Source organism: Alosa pseudoharengus, unplaced genomic scaffold (genome assembly GCF_046254945.1).
Source record: "Alosa pseudoharengus isolate Yale_2024_CS ecotype anadromous, Long Island Sound unplaced genomic scaffold, YU_APseudo_1.1 YU_APseudo_1.1_scf_13, whole genome shotgun sequence".
Classification (NCBI taxonomy): domain Eukaryota; kingdom Metazoa; phylum Chordata; class Actinopteri; order Clupeiformes; family Clupeidae; genus Alosa; species Alosa pseudoharengus.
The window spans coordinates 22,761,214-22,778,997 of NW_027468598.1; the positions used below are offsets into that span (position 1 = coordinate 22,761,214).

General features: G+C 44.0%; 1 protein-coding gene across 1 annotated transcript; it reads right to left on the reverse strand.

The window, feature by feature from the left end:
• Nucleotides 1-1,637: 1,637 nt before the first annotated feature.
• Nucleotides 1,638-17,784, reverse strand: samd4b (sterile alpha motif domain containing 4B). Its single transcript, XM_076282557.1, has 14 exons — nucleotides 17,196-17,784; nucleotides 14,339-14,670; nucleotides 11,684-11,861; nucleotides 10,573-11,079; nucleotides 9,433-9,693; nucleotides 8,948-9,057; nucleotides 8,464-8,550; nucleotides 8,088-8,346; nucleotides 7,394-7,479; nucleotides 6,926-7,041; nucleotides 6,393-6,591; nucleotides 5,237-5,363; nucleotides 4,740-4,823; nucleotides 1,638-3,642 (listed from the first exon to the last, which is right to left on the reverse strand). The coding sequence occupies exons 2-14, from the start codon at nucleotides 14,354-14,356 to the stop codon at nucleotides 3,614-3,616; spliced, it is 2,061 nt and encodes a 686-aa protein (XP_076138672.1). The 5' UTR covers nucleotides 14,357-14,670; nucleotides 17,196-17,784; the 3' UTR covers nucleotides 1,638-3,613.

Consider the following 17,784-nt stretch of genomic DNA (forward strand, 5'->3'; position numbering starts at 1 on the left):
AAATTATGTCTCTCAACAGAATAAACTTCACACTGAGCACTGCTGGTCGACTGGCAGTTCACAGCCAAAGCGCTTGCGTGCAGCAATGACAGGACATCCCAACAATAACATGAAAAAATGAGTGGTATGTGAGTGTGCTGAATGGGGTTGAACGGCATCTGTGAGGTCCGCTATGCTCACTACATGCTGGTCAGTGTAGTCAGCAAGTCCACCGCCATAACACATAATTAGATTATCTTCACTTCAGTTGGATCGGATTCATATTCACCTTGGGGAGCTGTGACCTTTACACTTGAAAGCACGCCCCCACCCCCACCCCATACACACACCACAAAAAAAAGAAAGAAATAAAGAAAGTCGTAGATTTAACAATGTGCTAGCTGCCCACACAGGCTCACATGCAATCAAACACACAATTCTTCACCAATATCATCCTCATCTAACTGGTCCATGCAGAGAGGCTGGTCTTTATATGTTATATGTTATGTTCCCACTTGAATGCCATTGGGTGTTTGTGTTTGGATGGCATTGTACTGTTGCATAAAAGCTACAGAGTGTTGTCCACTGGGGGCAACTGAAGGGGAATTGTTGCTAAGGGAATAATGGCGGGAGGGCTTGTAACTAGGGGCTGGTTGGGATGAAAGTGACCCTGTGTCCCTGAGTGAGCTTCAAGCTGATGGTAGCAGAGGCAACAGCATTCATGCATGTGGCACATGACATATTTACCCCCCCCCCCCCTCCATTTATTGTTGTTGCTTGCTTCATTTACAAGAGGAAGTGGGATACCTGCTTTGAGGGTGGAGTGGTTTCACAGTACACACGGTCTACACTGAAATGAGCCAAAAATGCTATGCCACACATAGGCTGACAGTTGGTGCTGCGTTGATGTATGTCTAGTGAATGGCTAGTGTTTTCCCTCAAAATAATAATAGCTTTGCACACATTCATAAATATATGCTTTGCAAGTTGTTACTCCCTGCAAACACTTAACCTCGTCTTTGCTGCATTGAGTCCTCTATAGATAACCTCTGAATAAACCCTCTTATGTTTTAACCAGCCATGTTTTATACAAAGCATATTTAAATCTACAATCTGAATATGTTAAAGCCCAGAGAGTAATGTACCTCTCACCAGACCAAAGGAAATAGGCCTTTTAGGTGCCCAGACTGCTCATGATTAGTCATTAAAAAAAAAAAAGTAAATTAAGTATTTGATGGGGGAAAAATAATGTTCTAAACCGTGAATTGTCTGTTATTTCCAATATCCAACTATGGACTGTGAACCGTCTCACGAGGATTAAACTCACTTAGGACTAAAGATTAAACTTACCCTGGCATGTAAATATAATAATTATAGGTTCACTCATACTGTATCGCTGTATGAATATAACTATGAATAGCTGTGTGTTATTGTACATGTGTCCATATGTATGTGCATATTTAATGGGAATGTATCATGTGAAATCCTAGCGTGCACTTCTGCTGGATGACAATTATGTATGACACACACACACACACACACACACACACACACACACACACACACACACACACACACACACACACACACACACACACACACACACACACACAAAGAACTTCCATGAAGGATGAACAAATGAGCGCAGATGGGGTGTGTTTGGTAAATAACAAAGTTTTACTAGATAAACAGACCAGCCAAGGCCCTCTGAGGAAATATGGAATCCCTGTTTTTCTTTTTTCTTCCCTGACAAAGGGGGAATGAAGGAGGGATCCAAAAGAAAAAAAAAACAAACAAAACAAATAATATAATAATAATAATAATAATAATAATAATTATTAAGACCAAATAAGTACTATACAAGCACCTCCACTCTTACATGGTCCAGCGAAATGGCTTGCTTAAGACTGCGCCTGGATGTGAGGATGTGGAGGAAAGCAATACAATGGGTGTACATTACCACCTTCATATGACGTGATTCATCAAATCTCCTAAAACTGACGTGTCTGGTGACTGGGAGAGGGGACTCGAAGGAAGCCTCGAGACAGGTGGAGGTGGGGAGCTGATAGAGGGTGTGAGACTGATAGGAATTTAGGTTGTGTCTCTTTGCTTTATCTATCTTTCTCGCATGAGATGAGGTTTGAACGATCGAGACAAAACAAAATTTAAAAAAAGGGGGGGGTGGGGGGGGGGCATTGTGAACATGCTTTGATATTTCATTCCAAAACATCAAACTATGAGTCCAGCTCTGAAAACAAAAAAAGAAAAAAAGAAAGTACAAAAAACACAACAGTCACCCTGTCCCATAACAACATTATCAACAACAAAAAGACAATATCTCCCATATGTCCACACCTCTCTGGCCTCACCCTATGGTAGGAGGATTTGGGGGGTGAGGTGGGGGGGGGACATGCAGGCCAGAGTGACTCCCATAGGTGTACAGTGCTCCAGTCCCCAGACAGACGCTGGACGATGGGAGGTCCACAAACAACCAGCTTCAGGCAAGAGCTCGGGGGGGGGGGGGGGGGGCTCGGCTCCTGTGGAAGATTCCTCATCACTTGTGTTGAGCAAGCACTAAATACCAACACACACTGGAGGATGCAGCTACCCAGGCAGGTAGGCAGGCAGGCTTCAGGAGAAGTGTGACTTACTGCCTGGGGGATCTGAGGTGAGCGTGGGGTTATATAAATAATGGGCCCCTGATTGGTCCTGTCTCTGCCAAAGGCGGCCCTTAGAGTTATATGTGTTGAGGGGTCAAGGAACTGAGGGGGTCAGAATAACGTTAAGGACGTTATTCACATGTGCGTACAAGAGCCAACTTAAGGGGCGGTGAGAGTGAGGACATGGACTAGCATGCCCGGGACTCATCATGTTTGTGTGTGATTTTAGGACTAAGAGCTTTATACTAGACTAGAGGATTGCACTCTAGGGTGTGTGTGTGTGTGTGTTGCCGGTGACTGGGAGTATGCATGTTATAAAAATGTTATGCTTTCTGTGTGTGTGTGTGTATCTGTGAGCCATGCATGATGGTAGATTGTGTGTGTGTGTGTGTGTGTGTGTGTGTGTGTGTGTGTGCGCACGCGCACACGTCTGAGGAGCTTGGGGTGCATAAGGGGGTTACAAAACTGACCCGCCTCCCATTTTGCACGTTTAACAGGGAGGAAAAGAGAGGAGGAAAAATAAATGAATGCAGGGTGAAATCCCCCTTTAAGACAGCACCAATCACTCTCTTTCCTTGCAGAGCCAAAGGGGGTAAGGGGGCACAATGACCTTTTCTAATCGGAAGGTCACGTTACAGCAGAAGAAACAAACTGAGCTGATGCAATTACTACCTATACCACCCTCCACTCCTCTAACTCACACTCTCTCCTGTAATATAATAGTCATTTGTATTCCACTTATAATAAACTTAGTTAAGTATAATAAAGTAGAAAAATATCAGATAACATATACACAGTTAGTTTTTTGTCATTTTTTGTAGTGACTGTTTTCTTCCTTTTCCTTGCATCTCTCTTTTTTCAGTTTTTTTAAGCATGTACATATGTGCTGGACCACTCATGATTCAGGTACAAAGTGTAACTGTTGCCGTTTTTTTTTTTCTTGTTTTGCCAGTTTCTTTTTCACGTTTAGGTTTTCATATTGTTGATGTTCTGTCCATTCCATCTGTGGATTGGGGAAGACAGAGGGAGAATGAATCAATGAGGATATTCAGCTCAAAGTAAAAAAAAAAATAATAATAAAAAAAAAAAAGATCTCTTAAGGTGCTTGCACACTGCCCCAATAAGTGCCATCAATTGGGTCAGTGTGCACACCATCAGTCAGTTTATGTTGGTGCTTGTTAGATGAAGCTGTTTGATGTGTCTAAAAGTCATTAATTTCAATTACTGTCTAGGCAGTGTGGAACAGGCAGTTGGTTTTCTACACATTCTTAAGACTGCACCACCAAACAAACTTTACAGTCTGGGGTTTATTGGGCATTTTCTGGGCAGTGTGAAGACACTTAGGTTTCCTTCACATTGGGTCAGTTTATCTGGACCATACCCGAGTGCGATTACTCCCCCCTAGCCCTGACCCAGCTGGTCTCTGTTCACATTACATTTTTGTTTGCAGACCTGGGTCCGTTTATGTAATAAACACTAGCTTCTTTTTACCAATATCGCCTGGCAACGTCAAACAGATAGCATTTGAACTGCACCAGAGTTCTAACAAACCGTACCCCAGACCACTGTTTTCTAGCGGTCCCTGGTCCGCACCCAGGTTCGGTAGACTGCGACTGCGTTAGCTATGTGGCCGTACCAAAAATTTGGTTGTAAGACAATGTGGCAGAAACATGAAATCAAAAAAATAAGTATTTTCATATTTTTTAACATTTCTTTTTGATTGAATGTTGAATGATTCATACCCTTTTTAAATAATCAATTATAATCATTTATGAACATGCCATGTTTCATAAAAATGTTTTCAAAAAAGATGAAAATTCTTCTTTTTTTATTTCATGTTTCTACCACATTGTCTTTCAACTGTTTGGCATTTTCAGTCAGAACAAACTTGGTCAAGAGAAAATCAACATTTAATCAATATTTGCCAGGGGTATGAATAATTTTGTTCTTAACTGTAGTTCTCTAGCGCTCTCTCTTTCTAGCTCTCTCTCTCTAGCTCTAGCTCTCTCTCTGTTTATCTATGTATCTAGTGATTTTGGAGACATCAGCCTCCAAGCCTCGAATGTGTGTGTGCAATTGTGTGTGGTGTTTAAGCCTTACCCCCTAAGGCATGCTCCGTCATACTGAGGCAAAGAGATTCCAGCGTGGGGTTGATCTCCAGGTCTGTGCCCGGTACTTGGCATTCTGGGACACGGACGAGAGGATGCGAAGAAACAATATTAAACACAACACTGGGAAAATGGTGCAATTTGATGGCAGTGCTGTAAAATCCCCTTATCGTAACAACAATGCCCTCAATTGCCCCAACCCATAGAATCACAACTCAACCATGGGTTTAAACACTTCTGATTTGCCCTGGATTCATAGCTGGCATTTGTAGCACAGACACTCTTAAGCATGCACTCGCTACACACATACTGAAGTCTTCATGCCCAACTTATATTGGCGTTCTATTTGATTGGTGGTAAGGGGGAAAAATGCACCCTGATACAGATCAATCAAATTCATCAAATCAATAAATCAATAAATCAAGTCAATGCATCCATCCCTCCCTCCCTCTATCCATCCCTCCCTCCCTCCCTCCCTGGTGTGGTTACCTTGCTGCTGGAAGAGGAGCATGGTCTGAGGGGAAGTGTGCACAGGCAGCGAGTGCGTCCTCTGGACAGAGCTGCGGCTCTGGCTGGGCATGCTGTTGCTGCCTCCCGGGTTGGCAAACCACAGGTTCTGTGGACAGAGAGCACCTGTTACTGGAGGGTACCACACAGGCCAGAGGGAAGCCTCAGTAGGTCCCACCTCAGAGTCTCCCTTTAGCTCCTATTTGATCAATTGAGAGTAGCGCTGATCTGATTGAAAGTACCGTCATTTGCATATTTTATTATAAGCATAAATATTTCAGTGAGCCTGTAAGCCGTTAGCAAATGAACCTGTCCTCTTCACCTGACTGTGTGTGTGAAAATGTGTGTCCACCCTGTCGCCCCTGGATTGATTTGGTGAGGGTGATTTGGTGAGGCTAAAGTGCGCCACATACTCGACGCACCCGACCTGTAGCGCGACAATGTGACGTCACAGAAGCGCCGTAACCATTTATACTCGCGCGTCGTGGTCACGACACTAGTTGCAATATTCTCCTGAACAGAGGTGTCGCTGTTGTGAAAAGATTAACGCTAACTACGTTACACAGCAGAAGAAGCTGCATTAAGAAACACTAGTAGCAGAGAATGTAAACGGGCTCTGCTATTAGCTAGCCTCTGTGATGGTACTTCAGACTTTGGTTGCTACTATTATTTAAACAGTTTAGTTAGCTGGCTAGCTAGCTAGCAGCTGGCTGAGTTTGTGTAATTTCCTGAAGTGGAAAGAGATTTTGTTCAGGCCTTAATAGATATCCTTTGTTTGAAAATAAATCGTTTCTATTCTTTCCTCTTAATTCCATGTGTTGCAACTCTCGCTGGTAACTTTGTTAAGTTATCCAGCAAACTATTACAAATTCACGACTGTAACAAAACACTGCAACTCTCGCTTGCCCTCGAACTAGTCCATCTTCCTGTTTCCGCTTTGTCGCGCTCGTCTGAAAAAAAATGAGTGGTGCGCTACCTCGCGCTACCTGGCTAAAATCCTGGCGCGCCAGCAAGATCTACGTCATTTTGACGTCACAGTGTCGCGCTACAGGTCATGTGCGTCGAGTATGTAGAACGCCTAAGAGTGTTTGTATGGGTTAAGTATGTGTGTGTGTGTGTGTGTGTGGGGGTAACCAACCTGTCGGCCCTGGCCAGGCAGCGCCGGGTTGGTGAGGGTGTGTCGGGGCGAGGTGCCCCCCATGCCCCCTGGACTTATAATGCCCATGCGGCCTGGCGGCATCCCCCGTGGGGGCATCTGAAACTGCCTCTGCCCCCGCCGGCTCAAGCCCACACTCACAGAGCCAGCTGTGGGGAGTGAGTTGGAGCCGTACGCCCAGCTGTGTCACAAAGAGAGAGGGAGAGGCACCTATCAACACACAGGCACACATACACTTCACACAGTCTCGCTTCTTTTCTACATCTGAGAGAGAGAGAGAGAGAGACAGACAGACATAAGTGAAGGACTGAGAGTAAACTGCATATTGCACCGTACAGGTTCAGACAAAGATCAGACAGAATTAGGGTGAACAATATAAACAGAACAGATAGAGAGAAATCAGATAAGAGACAAAAACAGACGATGAGAAAAAACAGAAAACCTGTCCCCAACTGCATGTGACTTGTGTGTGTGTGTGTGAGAGACGTATTTGGGGGGGCGGGGGTCTCCCTCACCCTTTCTGGCGGTACATGGGCATGTCCATCATGGCTTTCCTGGGGAAGAGGCGCAGTAGCTTGAGCACCTGCTGCTTCCAGGAGGCCAGCCTCTTCTTCTGCGTCTCGGTGAAAGCCTGTGGCGAGCACACGACACGTGCACCTTACTTCCCCAATCCCCACTACTCACATCACATCAAAGCAGCTACCGGAACACCCAGCCAGCTACACTAGGGAGCTTCACCAGCCAAACACTCCCACTTTAAATATTAGCGTAGAATAGAAAAGAAAACCATTATTGTCATAGTACAGGACAATGAAATGTTTTGGCTGCTCAAAGTTAGATATTAAAAAACACACTTACATAATATTAAAAAAAACATATACGAATAAACAGATAAAAGGGTGTTTTGTAAGAGTCCACATGAAGCAATATTTTCATAAAAACATAAGCCATATGATGATGGGGTCCACGGACATGTTACTCACCTCGTGGGCCAAGCACTTTTCAATGAGCTGAAGGTAACAGCTGATGTTTTCTTCGTCCGGTCTGGACACTAGCAGCTGGGTGCACACTGACCCAGCAAACAAAAAAACCTCTTTGTTAGCGCAGGCAGACATGCTACATACTCTTTAACCAACCATCCCAAAAAACAGCCCAACAACCTTGCCCCGTTCAACGATCTCAAGTTGCCATTCTTTCTTTATCTAAAACTACACAATCCATAAGCCAACATTAACAATTAATGCTGGATAACAACATATCAGTGTAGAGAGAGATGAATGACCTCTGAATGGAAAGTCATTAAGACCCAAATATGGAGTAGAGTGGTCTAAGCTCAGGCAGCGTGTTAACAGGAATACAACGCAAAAGTTGTACACACCATTAGGTACACATAATAGGGCTACATCAATGCAGAAAATGCATCAACATCAATATCAATATATGTAATAATTTAATTTTTTTTATGAATGTTCATCAATTCTAACATTGGTCTTCCGCATTATTGAGTATTACAACTGCATAAGGACCATGTGCATGATGTCAGTTATCTTGCGTACTTCTGGCTCAAGTCACGACTACAGAGATTTTAAAACCCCAAAAAGAGAGTTCAGAATAATGTTAAGAATAATTTTCTCTCATCAGTGATGCAGCTGTGCATGGTGTGTGTGTGCGACTGACCTTTGCCCATAACGCGGGTGAACTGGCCTGCAATGTCTCCGTCTCCAATGGGCGCGGTGGAGGACTCGCCATCACAGGTGGAGGGGCTGTTGGACTGGAAACCCTCGGCCGGACCGTCCTTGTCCTCCCCGCCCTTGGTGGGCGCGGCCACTGGGTCCACCTCCCGGGCGCTGGGCAGGGCGTACACTTTGATGGGCGTGATGATGATCTGCTGTAGCTCCTGGAGCGCATTCCGCACGTTGCCTCCCTCCAGGATGTCCTGGGAAAGACGGGAAAATTATTTACATTCAGCACACCGCAAGGCATTCAATTCCCTCTTCCCAAGATGTAACCCATATTTTGACTGGAGAGTGAGGTGTCAGGCTCAATATGTCACCTTTTCTAAAGATTTCAGGACACTTTGCCTCTCACGAAGTTTCTGGATGCTCAGGGCAATCTTGTGCCGTGCTCCTTTGGTCACGTTCTGCAGGAAAAAAGCACATGGCATCCCAATTTAATAAAAATACTTTGCATACCAACACGACCACACGCATTTCATATTACAAACATGTACTGTATACAAGCATGTCATATAACGTGTTAAAAGGCTTACTTAATTCACACCACAATCATTTTTTGTGCCTATCGCAATCCAACCTAAACTTTGTCTAGATGTCTACTTAAGACGTACACTTAACGGACGCCAGAGCAAGAATTAAGAATTAGGATAAAAGACATTGGCCTTAGGTTTCAGTTCATTATTTTATGGATGACTAGAGCCATACAGCTGAGGTTAATCAGTGTGTGTGTGTGTGTATATGTGTGTGTGTGTGTGTGTGTGTGTGTGTATATGTGTGTGTGTGGGTGTGTGTCCTGCCCACCTGAGACTCCAGATGATGCTCGGAGAGGGTCATCATCTCCTCGTAGGTCATCTGAGAGAAAAGCGAGGCATACTTGTGGAGCCGCAGGCTCTTCAGCCACGTGGGCACGTCTGTGAGAGAGGCAACAGGCTCGGAGTGAGGCGTACAGAGCTGCAAACGTCTGTGCATATCCATAGCCTTGCTATATGTTACAGCAACTTTTGAGCAAGAACCTAAACTAGTGAAATAAAGCCTGTGATGACCTGGGTCAGACATATTACTAACTTAAGTAAGCGGTCTTACTTAGCTGTCAGATAGATAGATAGATAGATAGATAGATAGATAGATACTTATACTAAATTAGATGGAAATTAGATAGATACTAAATTCAAGAATTCTTAAGGGAACATGTAAAGCAATACTATACAGATTAACTATTAATATAAAATCCCAAGTAGGTTTGCAATTGTGAACTTGTGAATGTCCTTAGTTGCTACAGGCCTGACCTTTCATGCCGCTGCCGTCCTCCTGGAAGGTGTTGCGCGCGGAGCCCTGCTCCTCGGTCTGCTCGCTGCCAGAGGAGGCCACGCTGCTCTGGGGGGAGAGGGGCGCGTGGTCAGGGCCCGTCGTGGCCTGACGGCTCCCCTGCAGCCCCTGGCCCTGCTGCTCGTCCGAGGGGCTCAGCCACTCGGAGCCACAGACCGGACCGCTGGGGATCAGGGACATGGAGCGCTTCAGCGGGCTGGGCTGGAGCTGGGTCGGCAAGCCTGGAGGGACCACAAGAACCACAGCGACCCGGGTGAACAGCTGGTCGTCAGCTTCAAAACATCTCGCTAGGGGGTGACCATGGGGGTTATACAAGAGTTCTGGTTCGGGTCTGGTCCATGTATTTATTAATATCTGATTGGACAGGGGATGTGCTGTGGCGCAAGTGGCCACAGCAGCTGCCTGCTGCCTCGCTGCCTTTAGCTATCGAACGAGTCACTTGCCTTAGCAGGCATCAAGGTACCAGCTACGAACTTTGTTTCAGACAGTCTAGTAAGATAGCAACACAGAACGCTGTTGCCAAGATACCAAAAAGCAGAATAATGTAACATTCAACTGCATCTTTCAGCTCACAATTAGATCGAATTTTGGAAGTTGAAGGCAGCATGAAGAATACATCTGTGCTGCCTTCGAAATTCAGCAAAATTAAAGTGTCTTAGAAGGCAGCATTTTATAGAAATATTTTATTCGGACATGCCTCGCTGCCACCGTGAGCCTCCCTCACTCAACTTGGCAACAGTAGCGAGACTATCAATGGGCAGCATTTTTTTAGGGGGGGTGGAGGAAGAACAAACAAAAATCAAAACAGATGACAGAAAACTAAATTTGATGTCTTCCCATTCACTCGTCAGATCGCTAAATTGATGTATCAATTATTGCTTTCCATCATTTTGGTCAGTTAAGCTTTATGTTTCCGTGCTTTACATGATTAATACGTTGATCACTGACTGTACTTAAATTATGCTCATGTCTCAGACCCTTATGGTATTATAATTACAATCAAAAGGCCAACCTTTGACCCAAATTACACATTATCTACTTAATTAACAGTTTGGACCCATGGCTAAGAGACTCATTTCCCTCCCCGGTGACCCACTGACCGGCACTGTTGATGGGCGAGGGCAGACCGCCGGGGCTGTGGAACGGCAGGTGTCCGTTCTGTCCAGCCGGCGAGCTGCACGAGGACGAGGAGGGCGCCTGCTGCTGCTCGTGCCAGGCGTGGGCCGCCTCCTGCACCTCGGGCGGGCAGGCCCACTCGTCCGAACCCTGCCGCAGGTGCCCGTAGTGGTGCCCGCCCTGCTGCGACGACAGCCGCGGAGGCGGAGGGGGCGGCCGCGCCGACAGGTGCTCCTCCAGGTGGTTGAGCCACATGGCCAGCGAGGTGCGGTCGTCCAGCGTGGTGGCCGGGTGGATGAGCGCGTAAGAGAGCAGCTGCCGGCTCTCCTCCACGAACAGGCTGCTCTCGATGGTGTGGCTCAGCACCTTCTGCAGCAGCTTCATGTACTCACACTTGGCCTCACTGTTGCGCGGCTGCAGCAGCGGCAGGTGAGAGAGCAGCAGCGACACCGCCTTCTCCTTGGGCTCCTGCTGCCACTGGCTGACGATGGCTGCACCAGGAGTGGAAAAAGAGAAAGGAGGACAGAGAAAATGTATAGAAGAGAAGGGGAAGAGGAGAGAGAGGAGAGAAACAAAGAGTCCAATAGAAATAGGATAAAGGAAGTAAAAATATTGTTTATAAGAAAATTACAAATTCCTCTGTTTATCTAATGAGGATTATTAAATTAGGACATTTCAATGACTGTTGTGGACACAGAATTGAGTTTAACACAGCAGAGGACATATTAATGCACTACGCATGAAGGCCCCCTGCAGTCTGTGCTCCTTCTGCAGGAAAATTAACTGTGTGTTCAGAATGCATTTCCTAAATGCTGAGAATGCAAACTACAATCCTAAAAATAAATGTATAGTCACATATCTCCAATACACACACGCACACACCTCTGATTTATGCTTAGTGGTAATTAAAGACAAATATACTTGCGAAGACTTCTCGTGAACAGTTAGTTTAAAGAAACAACCCTACAGTTATACTCCATATATTTCACAGAACAAAAACGTCCTTCAATAGCTTGAACACTAACATAGGGAGAATGTCCAAATAAACACATCTCTGTGTACACGTGTGTGTGTGTGTGTTTGTGTGTGTCGTACCTGCATTGTTGGCCTCAGCTTCCAGCACGTGGATCTCAGTGCAGTCGGCCAACCAGTGCTCCAGGCAGATGTGCAGGAAGCGAGCCTGGGTGCGCGAGACGCGCTTCAGCAGCGATAGCAGCGCCACCGTCTGCTCGCACTCATTCCACGCTTTGAACCAGTCCGTCAGGATGCCCACCTGCGCACCACACAGCAGTCAGCAATGGCACTCAAAAACGTACCTATTACGCTACTGCTAGGAAGTGACTGAGCACTTAGAGGTGATGACTGTTACTTGCATTGCAGGCAAACACATGCTGCTACAAATTAACTTAACAGAGTCAAAATATAGGTTGTGCATGTAACATCCCCGTATCTCAATGCATCCATTTTTATTGTAGTGTAACTAGTGTTGTCACGATACCAAAATTATGACTTCGATACGATACCTGCCATAAATATCACGATGCTCGATACTAAAACGATACTACGGCGAAATCCTAAGATATCTGGAGAAGAAAGGACTCATACCTCCTCCAAGTGTATTGAGTCATTTGTGTTAAATTTGGTGCACTTTTGTAGTGTGTAGGTCAATTCTGGGTTCTAAACTTCTAAACTTCCTACATAATTATTATTTTTTTATAGTCAGTAAAATAGTAGGCCTACTTTGTGTGATTAAGTCCTTTATTGTTTGTTATAGTTCATTTGACAAATGACAAACTATGAACTCAGTAAATTCCTGATGATTAATTTGATATTAATGAATGAAGTAATACATAAATCATGAATTAATTCATGTACCCTTACCGTAAAGTGTAACTTACTCTGAGACTACATACATTACCAACCTAATTCGCTTCAATTGTGTAAAATGTAATGTAAATCAGGTTTTATGGCCAAGTATACTTTGGTATACAAGGAATTTGGTCTCTGCATGTATCCCATCCGTGAATTAGTGAACACACAGGTCACACATTGAAGCACACATTAACCTGGAGCAGTGAGTAAAATAGTAGGCCTACTTTGTGTGATTAAGTCCTTTGTTGTTTGTTATAGTTCATTTACATTGTGTTGTGTTTTGGCAATAAAGTAGCTTTAAATAGCCAAACTAGGCTAGATCAAGGTCAGTGTTAAAATTACTGCATGCAAATCACTGAATGCTATGCAGAGGGGCCATCTGATGTACAGTATTGATGGGTTTCATCAGGTCCCTTTCCACAGGTGTATTAATCAAGCACCATGCAGTCTGCATTGATAATCAAGGTGCTTGATTTTATACACCTGTGGAAAGGGACTTGATGAAACTCATGAATAGGCTACCCTAGGCCTTCCCGTGTTCATGGGATTTCTTTGACAGTTGCAAAGGGGAAAATGTGAGGATAGTCTTCTTTGCGCCCAGTGTACAAGTACGACGTTCCAACCACTCAGGTCTTCGTCAGATAAGCCTACACCATTACCTGTTGCAATATATCTGTGTGCATTCCTACATTACGTCTATTTCTTTGATAACATGATTTGCTACCACGTAGGCTACTGTAACAATAAGCCGCTATTATTAGGACTCAACACGCTTTGGTGGTATTATGCTGTGGGCTTTAATTAGCGCATTTCGGGTAGCCTATCCTACATCTGGGCAATAATTATTGAACAAATTGCAGTCTACATGCCATGACAAATATTACCAGTAGTAGGCTACTGACCGAACATGAAATAGATCGTTTACAAGTTATGGTAATGTTATTCTGGCGTGAACATTGCGCTTTCATCACGTTAGCACCCTATGATTACAGCTCGTTATGTCTCGTCAAAAAGATTACAGCTCGTTATGTCTCGTCAAAAAGATTACAGCTCGTTATGTCTCGTCAAAATTCATGGATGAAGGAAGGTTCGCTTTATCCCAGATAACCATACTCGTTTCACTTAGGCTAGACTAAAACATAAGAGAAGAACTTGGCACTAACCATGTAGTCGTGTTTTCTATAGCATAATCGTTAACCTGTCGTTCTTTGAACTCTTTAAAAATGTTGGGATATGTCTGCGAGGTGTTTAGCCAAGTTCCATGCGTAGCCTACTGCTTTTAAATGACTTTGTGTACCTGATGGCTTGCCTTCACTATTCGCGATGTATCCGAAATAGTTGCAGATTTCACTGCACCTTTTGTTTTATCCACAAGGCCTAGAACTGTCGGCAAAGAACTATGTTGACGTTGGCTGCCCACTCACTCACTCAGAGCTGCCTGCTTAGACACGCCCACTTGACTAGATGCGTGCAAGGAGCAGTGAGAGCAGCAGTTCACACAGACACAGAACGTTATTATTTTAATAAAGTATCGATTCTAAAAACGTCTGAAATCGTATCGTTTTTTGCGTGAAGGCATCGCGATACCTTTTTAGTATCGATACACCGTGCAACACTAAGTGTAACACTGTATTGCTCCCACTGCAGTTATTTTTGACATTCTCTGGAAGACTACCATTATCAGCTGGCATAATCATGTCTACAATAGTGCACAGTTGTCTCTGAAACAGTCTAAACCAAGGGTTGGCTGATCTTCCTTCCAAAGAGGTACCCTGAAATAATCTGAACCTGAGCTCAGTGTTAATATGGACCGGTGACAACAAGCAGCAGTCACATCTGCAGCTTAGTGCCTCCAAAATGCTCCCTAATGGCACTTACCTGGTCACGGAACATCATGACTGGTCCCTCTCTCGGGAACACGACGTTGCTGAAGAATGGCAAGCAATACCGCAAGTGAGGGTACGGTGAGGGTACGGCGAGGGCCTTGAGAGGGTTAGGGTTCCGTGTTTGGGATGGGGGAGATTGGGGGGGGGGAGGAAAGGGGGGTGAGGGGAAAGAGTCTCTTTCACTCGGGCGCTGGGGTCCGTCGGGCAAGCCTCCTGTGGGGTCACGCCTGTCTATGGAGCTCTTGTCTTCGGGGGAGGGAGAGGGGTCCTCTCTGGGCAGCTGGATATGCCCCTCACATGGTTCAGGCTGGAACGAGGGCCCAGCTGCAGGAGAGGAGGGAGACAGAGAGACAGAAGTAGAGCACACCACTTTTGGTCCATTTGGGCGGGGTGGGAGACCTGAGTGTCTCTACAAATCAACTTAAAATTCCGTTCCACAATACGACAAAAAGTCTTCGGGAGTCAAAGGCGCAAAAGAAAAAGAAAAACACTGGATTTAAAAGTTGAAAATCATTGAAGATGAATGTTCATTCTTTAATTAAACAATGTATAGATTCTAAGCTTGCACAGCAGCATACACAGTATATACAGCAGGTTAACTGATAATATTTACTGATGGTTGCATCATTAAAAAAGCCCTACAGGGCCATGGCGAGAGGCATGGAGGGCACTATGCTGAGACACATCTCTTTTATTCAGGTCAGCTTATCATAATGCTGTGCTCAGATAATCAGCTTCATCCCACCACTAGCGCAGAGCGCCTTACTGCAAACACCAGCATTCTACACCTATTAAGATTACACCAGCAAGGTGTAAGCTACTGGTTTGACTGACTTTTCCTCAAAGTGTCTGATGAAACTCTGTGGCAACTATTGATGCACACCACATCGCTTTGACTGTATGAGCACGTATGTGTGTTCAAGGCAGATCAAAGTAGCAGCTATAGGTATCTATGCAAGTAAAATAAGCACTTTGCAGTATCGCTAAAGTGACAGTTGATATGATGTGGTTTGAAAAAAGATGATTTTGTTCCAAACAACACAAAACCAGACAACGGACAATGAACAAAAAAGGGCAACTGTGTAAAAAAAAAAACCCTCCCAGACCAACTCAAGCTAGTGACTGTCTTTCCGCTGGAATCTCCACCACATAACAACATAACGTTTTAGAAGACTTCAGATTCTGATGTCAATGAGAAAGCAGGTGATCATCATGTTTAGCTGCACAATTACCCTTTCACACTCAAGAAACATGCACTTATGCAGCAAGTCCGCCACCAATAAGCATCCTTTTCACCTACGAACACTCAAAACATTCACTCCAAAACTGCAAAATGGTAAAAACTGATCTAATGAATCTGGGAGAATGAACACATTCACAATCTTTTAAAGAACCAATGAATAAATGGCCTAACATAGTTGAAGACTGAGCAAGGATCAATCATTGTAATTATGTTATTATTTCGAACTGAAATAGTTGAAACGGCAGTATTTCAGTTTATGCTATTTAACAAACACATAGGCTTGAAAGCTTCTTATACATTTCCTCCATACAAGTAGACAATACCGTACACTTTCACTTAATATTAACAGTTATCTCCTCATGCAACTACCTCTAGTTAAAAGGCTTCTGTTAATATAAAATTGTAGAGTTGTCATTGCCACATGCTCATTATCTTGCTCATATAATTTAAAATTTAACTGGATTTAGAAACAAATATTCGTTTTAAACTTCATAGCAGTAATGGCAATAATTGGGTCTTGAATCCTGCTGTCATCGGGTAACAGACCAAGTTTGTCAAATGCCTTATTAGTAGGCAACTAAAAGCCCATCTTGTTGGCACGCTATAATGACAAAACTATAGTATTAGTGAAAATACCAGATTTATAAGCAAGACTGATAACACTGAAACTGACACATACGAATGTTAGGAACAAACGTTACATTTTCATCTGGCTGCAAACTGTGACTAGCAGCTAAGCGACAGACGTTAGCTAGTAATCGCCAGCTAGCTAGCCAAATGCCCTGTTGAGACTTGTGAAACACAACATGCTCATTATACGATGATTTCAACGCCAAGATTAAAGAAGGGTTGTCTATTCTAATACTGGTGTTTTTCCTAATATTAAATGTTAATCAAGACAATGTTACGACAAGCTTTGTTTTAGACAGGCAGTCGGCGTCGCTAGCCGGTGTGTGCCACGAAAGCTTGCGGGCTTGCTGCTAGCTCGCTAAGGTTAGCCATCAGCTGAAGACTAGGCAGGGGCAAAGAAATAACAGAGCAACCAGCTACCGTGGCCACCAGAAAAGATAGCAAACAACCCCTTTAACAGAAATCTACACAATAACGTTGTTTTAGTTACTGTTTAATCAATGTCTAAAAAGTCACAAGTAAATACCGGTTTCTAATTTGCATACAATGACGAATAGCTAGTCAGGGTAGCCAATGTTTCCTGGCTAGCTACACTTAACCTAGTTAGCCAGCTCCTTAAACAAATAACACAACCGTCAGATTGCTACCAACAGATGATTAACGTTACTTAAGGAGTTTGGAAATATCAATACATACGCCACGAGTGGTAAATGTTCCATTCACAAGGAAACAGTTTGTGTCATTTCATTAATGACTGCTTGAACAGCTAGTTAATGTTAGCTAACGTTAGATCTGAAACAAAATCGTTGCTAATTCTAGCATTTGTTATGACAATAAAGACATCTCGCCAGCTGTTACCTGTAAATCCAGGAATGAGCGCGAAATATGTATGAACAGGAGTTAAAAGCAACATTAGCTTAATAACATGCCAAGTTATAAAGCATTTAGAGATAATAATGTTTAAATGCTAACAGACCTGGGGTGACGTCGGGGTTCACCGATCCTGGCTGCTGCGCCTACCTTCGGTCTACCGGGAGGCTCTGGTCACCAGGCTAGTCCACCCTTTGCTAGCTGTTAGGCCTTTATTTAGATCCTTGCCCCTTGCTTTTCCTAGTTGTGGATGAAAGGGATTCAGGATTCGTAACGTTATTGTTTTTCGCTAGCGATGCTGTTGGTGATATTCTAGATATTTCCTTTTCAAACAAGGGTTCGATGATCTTCGAGAACCGTTGCTTCCCCGTCGCTTATATGTCATCAGATCCGCCACACTCTTGAATTTCTGCTTAGTTCTATCGACATTTTCCACGTTTAAAAACATATAACTCGTGCTAGCTGGGTACCGCTAGCTAACGGATACTAGCTAGCAAAATAGCTATCGTTAACGTTACACCTCGCTTCTTCACCAAAGCATAAGCGAAGGCGAAGATTATGAGCAAAATTGTCCTTGTATATAAAGTTAAGATTATTATCCGAAGACGTAAAGTAACATAAAAATGTTAATCAGCCATAACGTTTATTTGAGCATAGAAAAATATACAGAATCTACAAAATCTACTCCGCTAGGA

Excerpts from the sequence above, each read along its gene's own strand:
- samd4b (XM_076282557.1), bottom strand. Across the intron at positions 9,058-9,432 it reads GGACGGCAGCGGCATGAAAG|ACGTGCCCACGTGGCTGAAG; the intron begins GTCAGGCCTGTA and ends CCTCTCTCACAG. Across the intron at positions 4,824-5,236 it reads GCTCCTCTTCCAGCAGCAAG|AATGCCAAGTACCGGGCACA; the intron begins GTAACCACACCA and ends TCCGTGTCCCAG.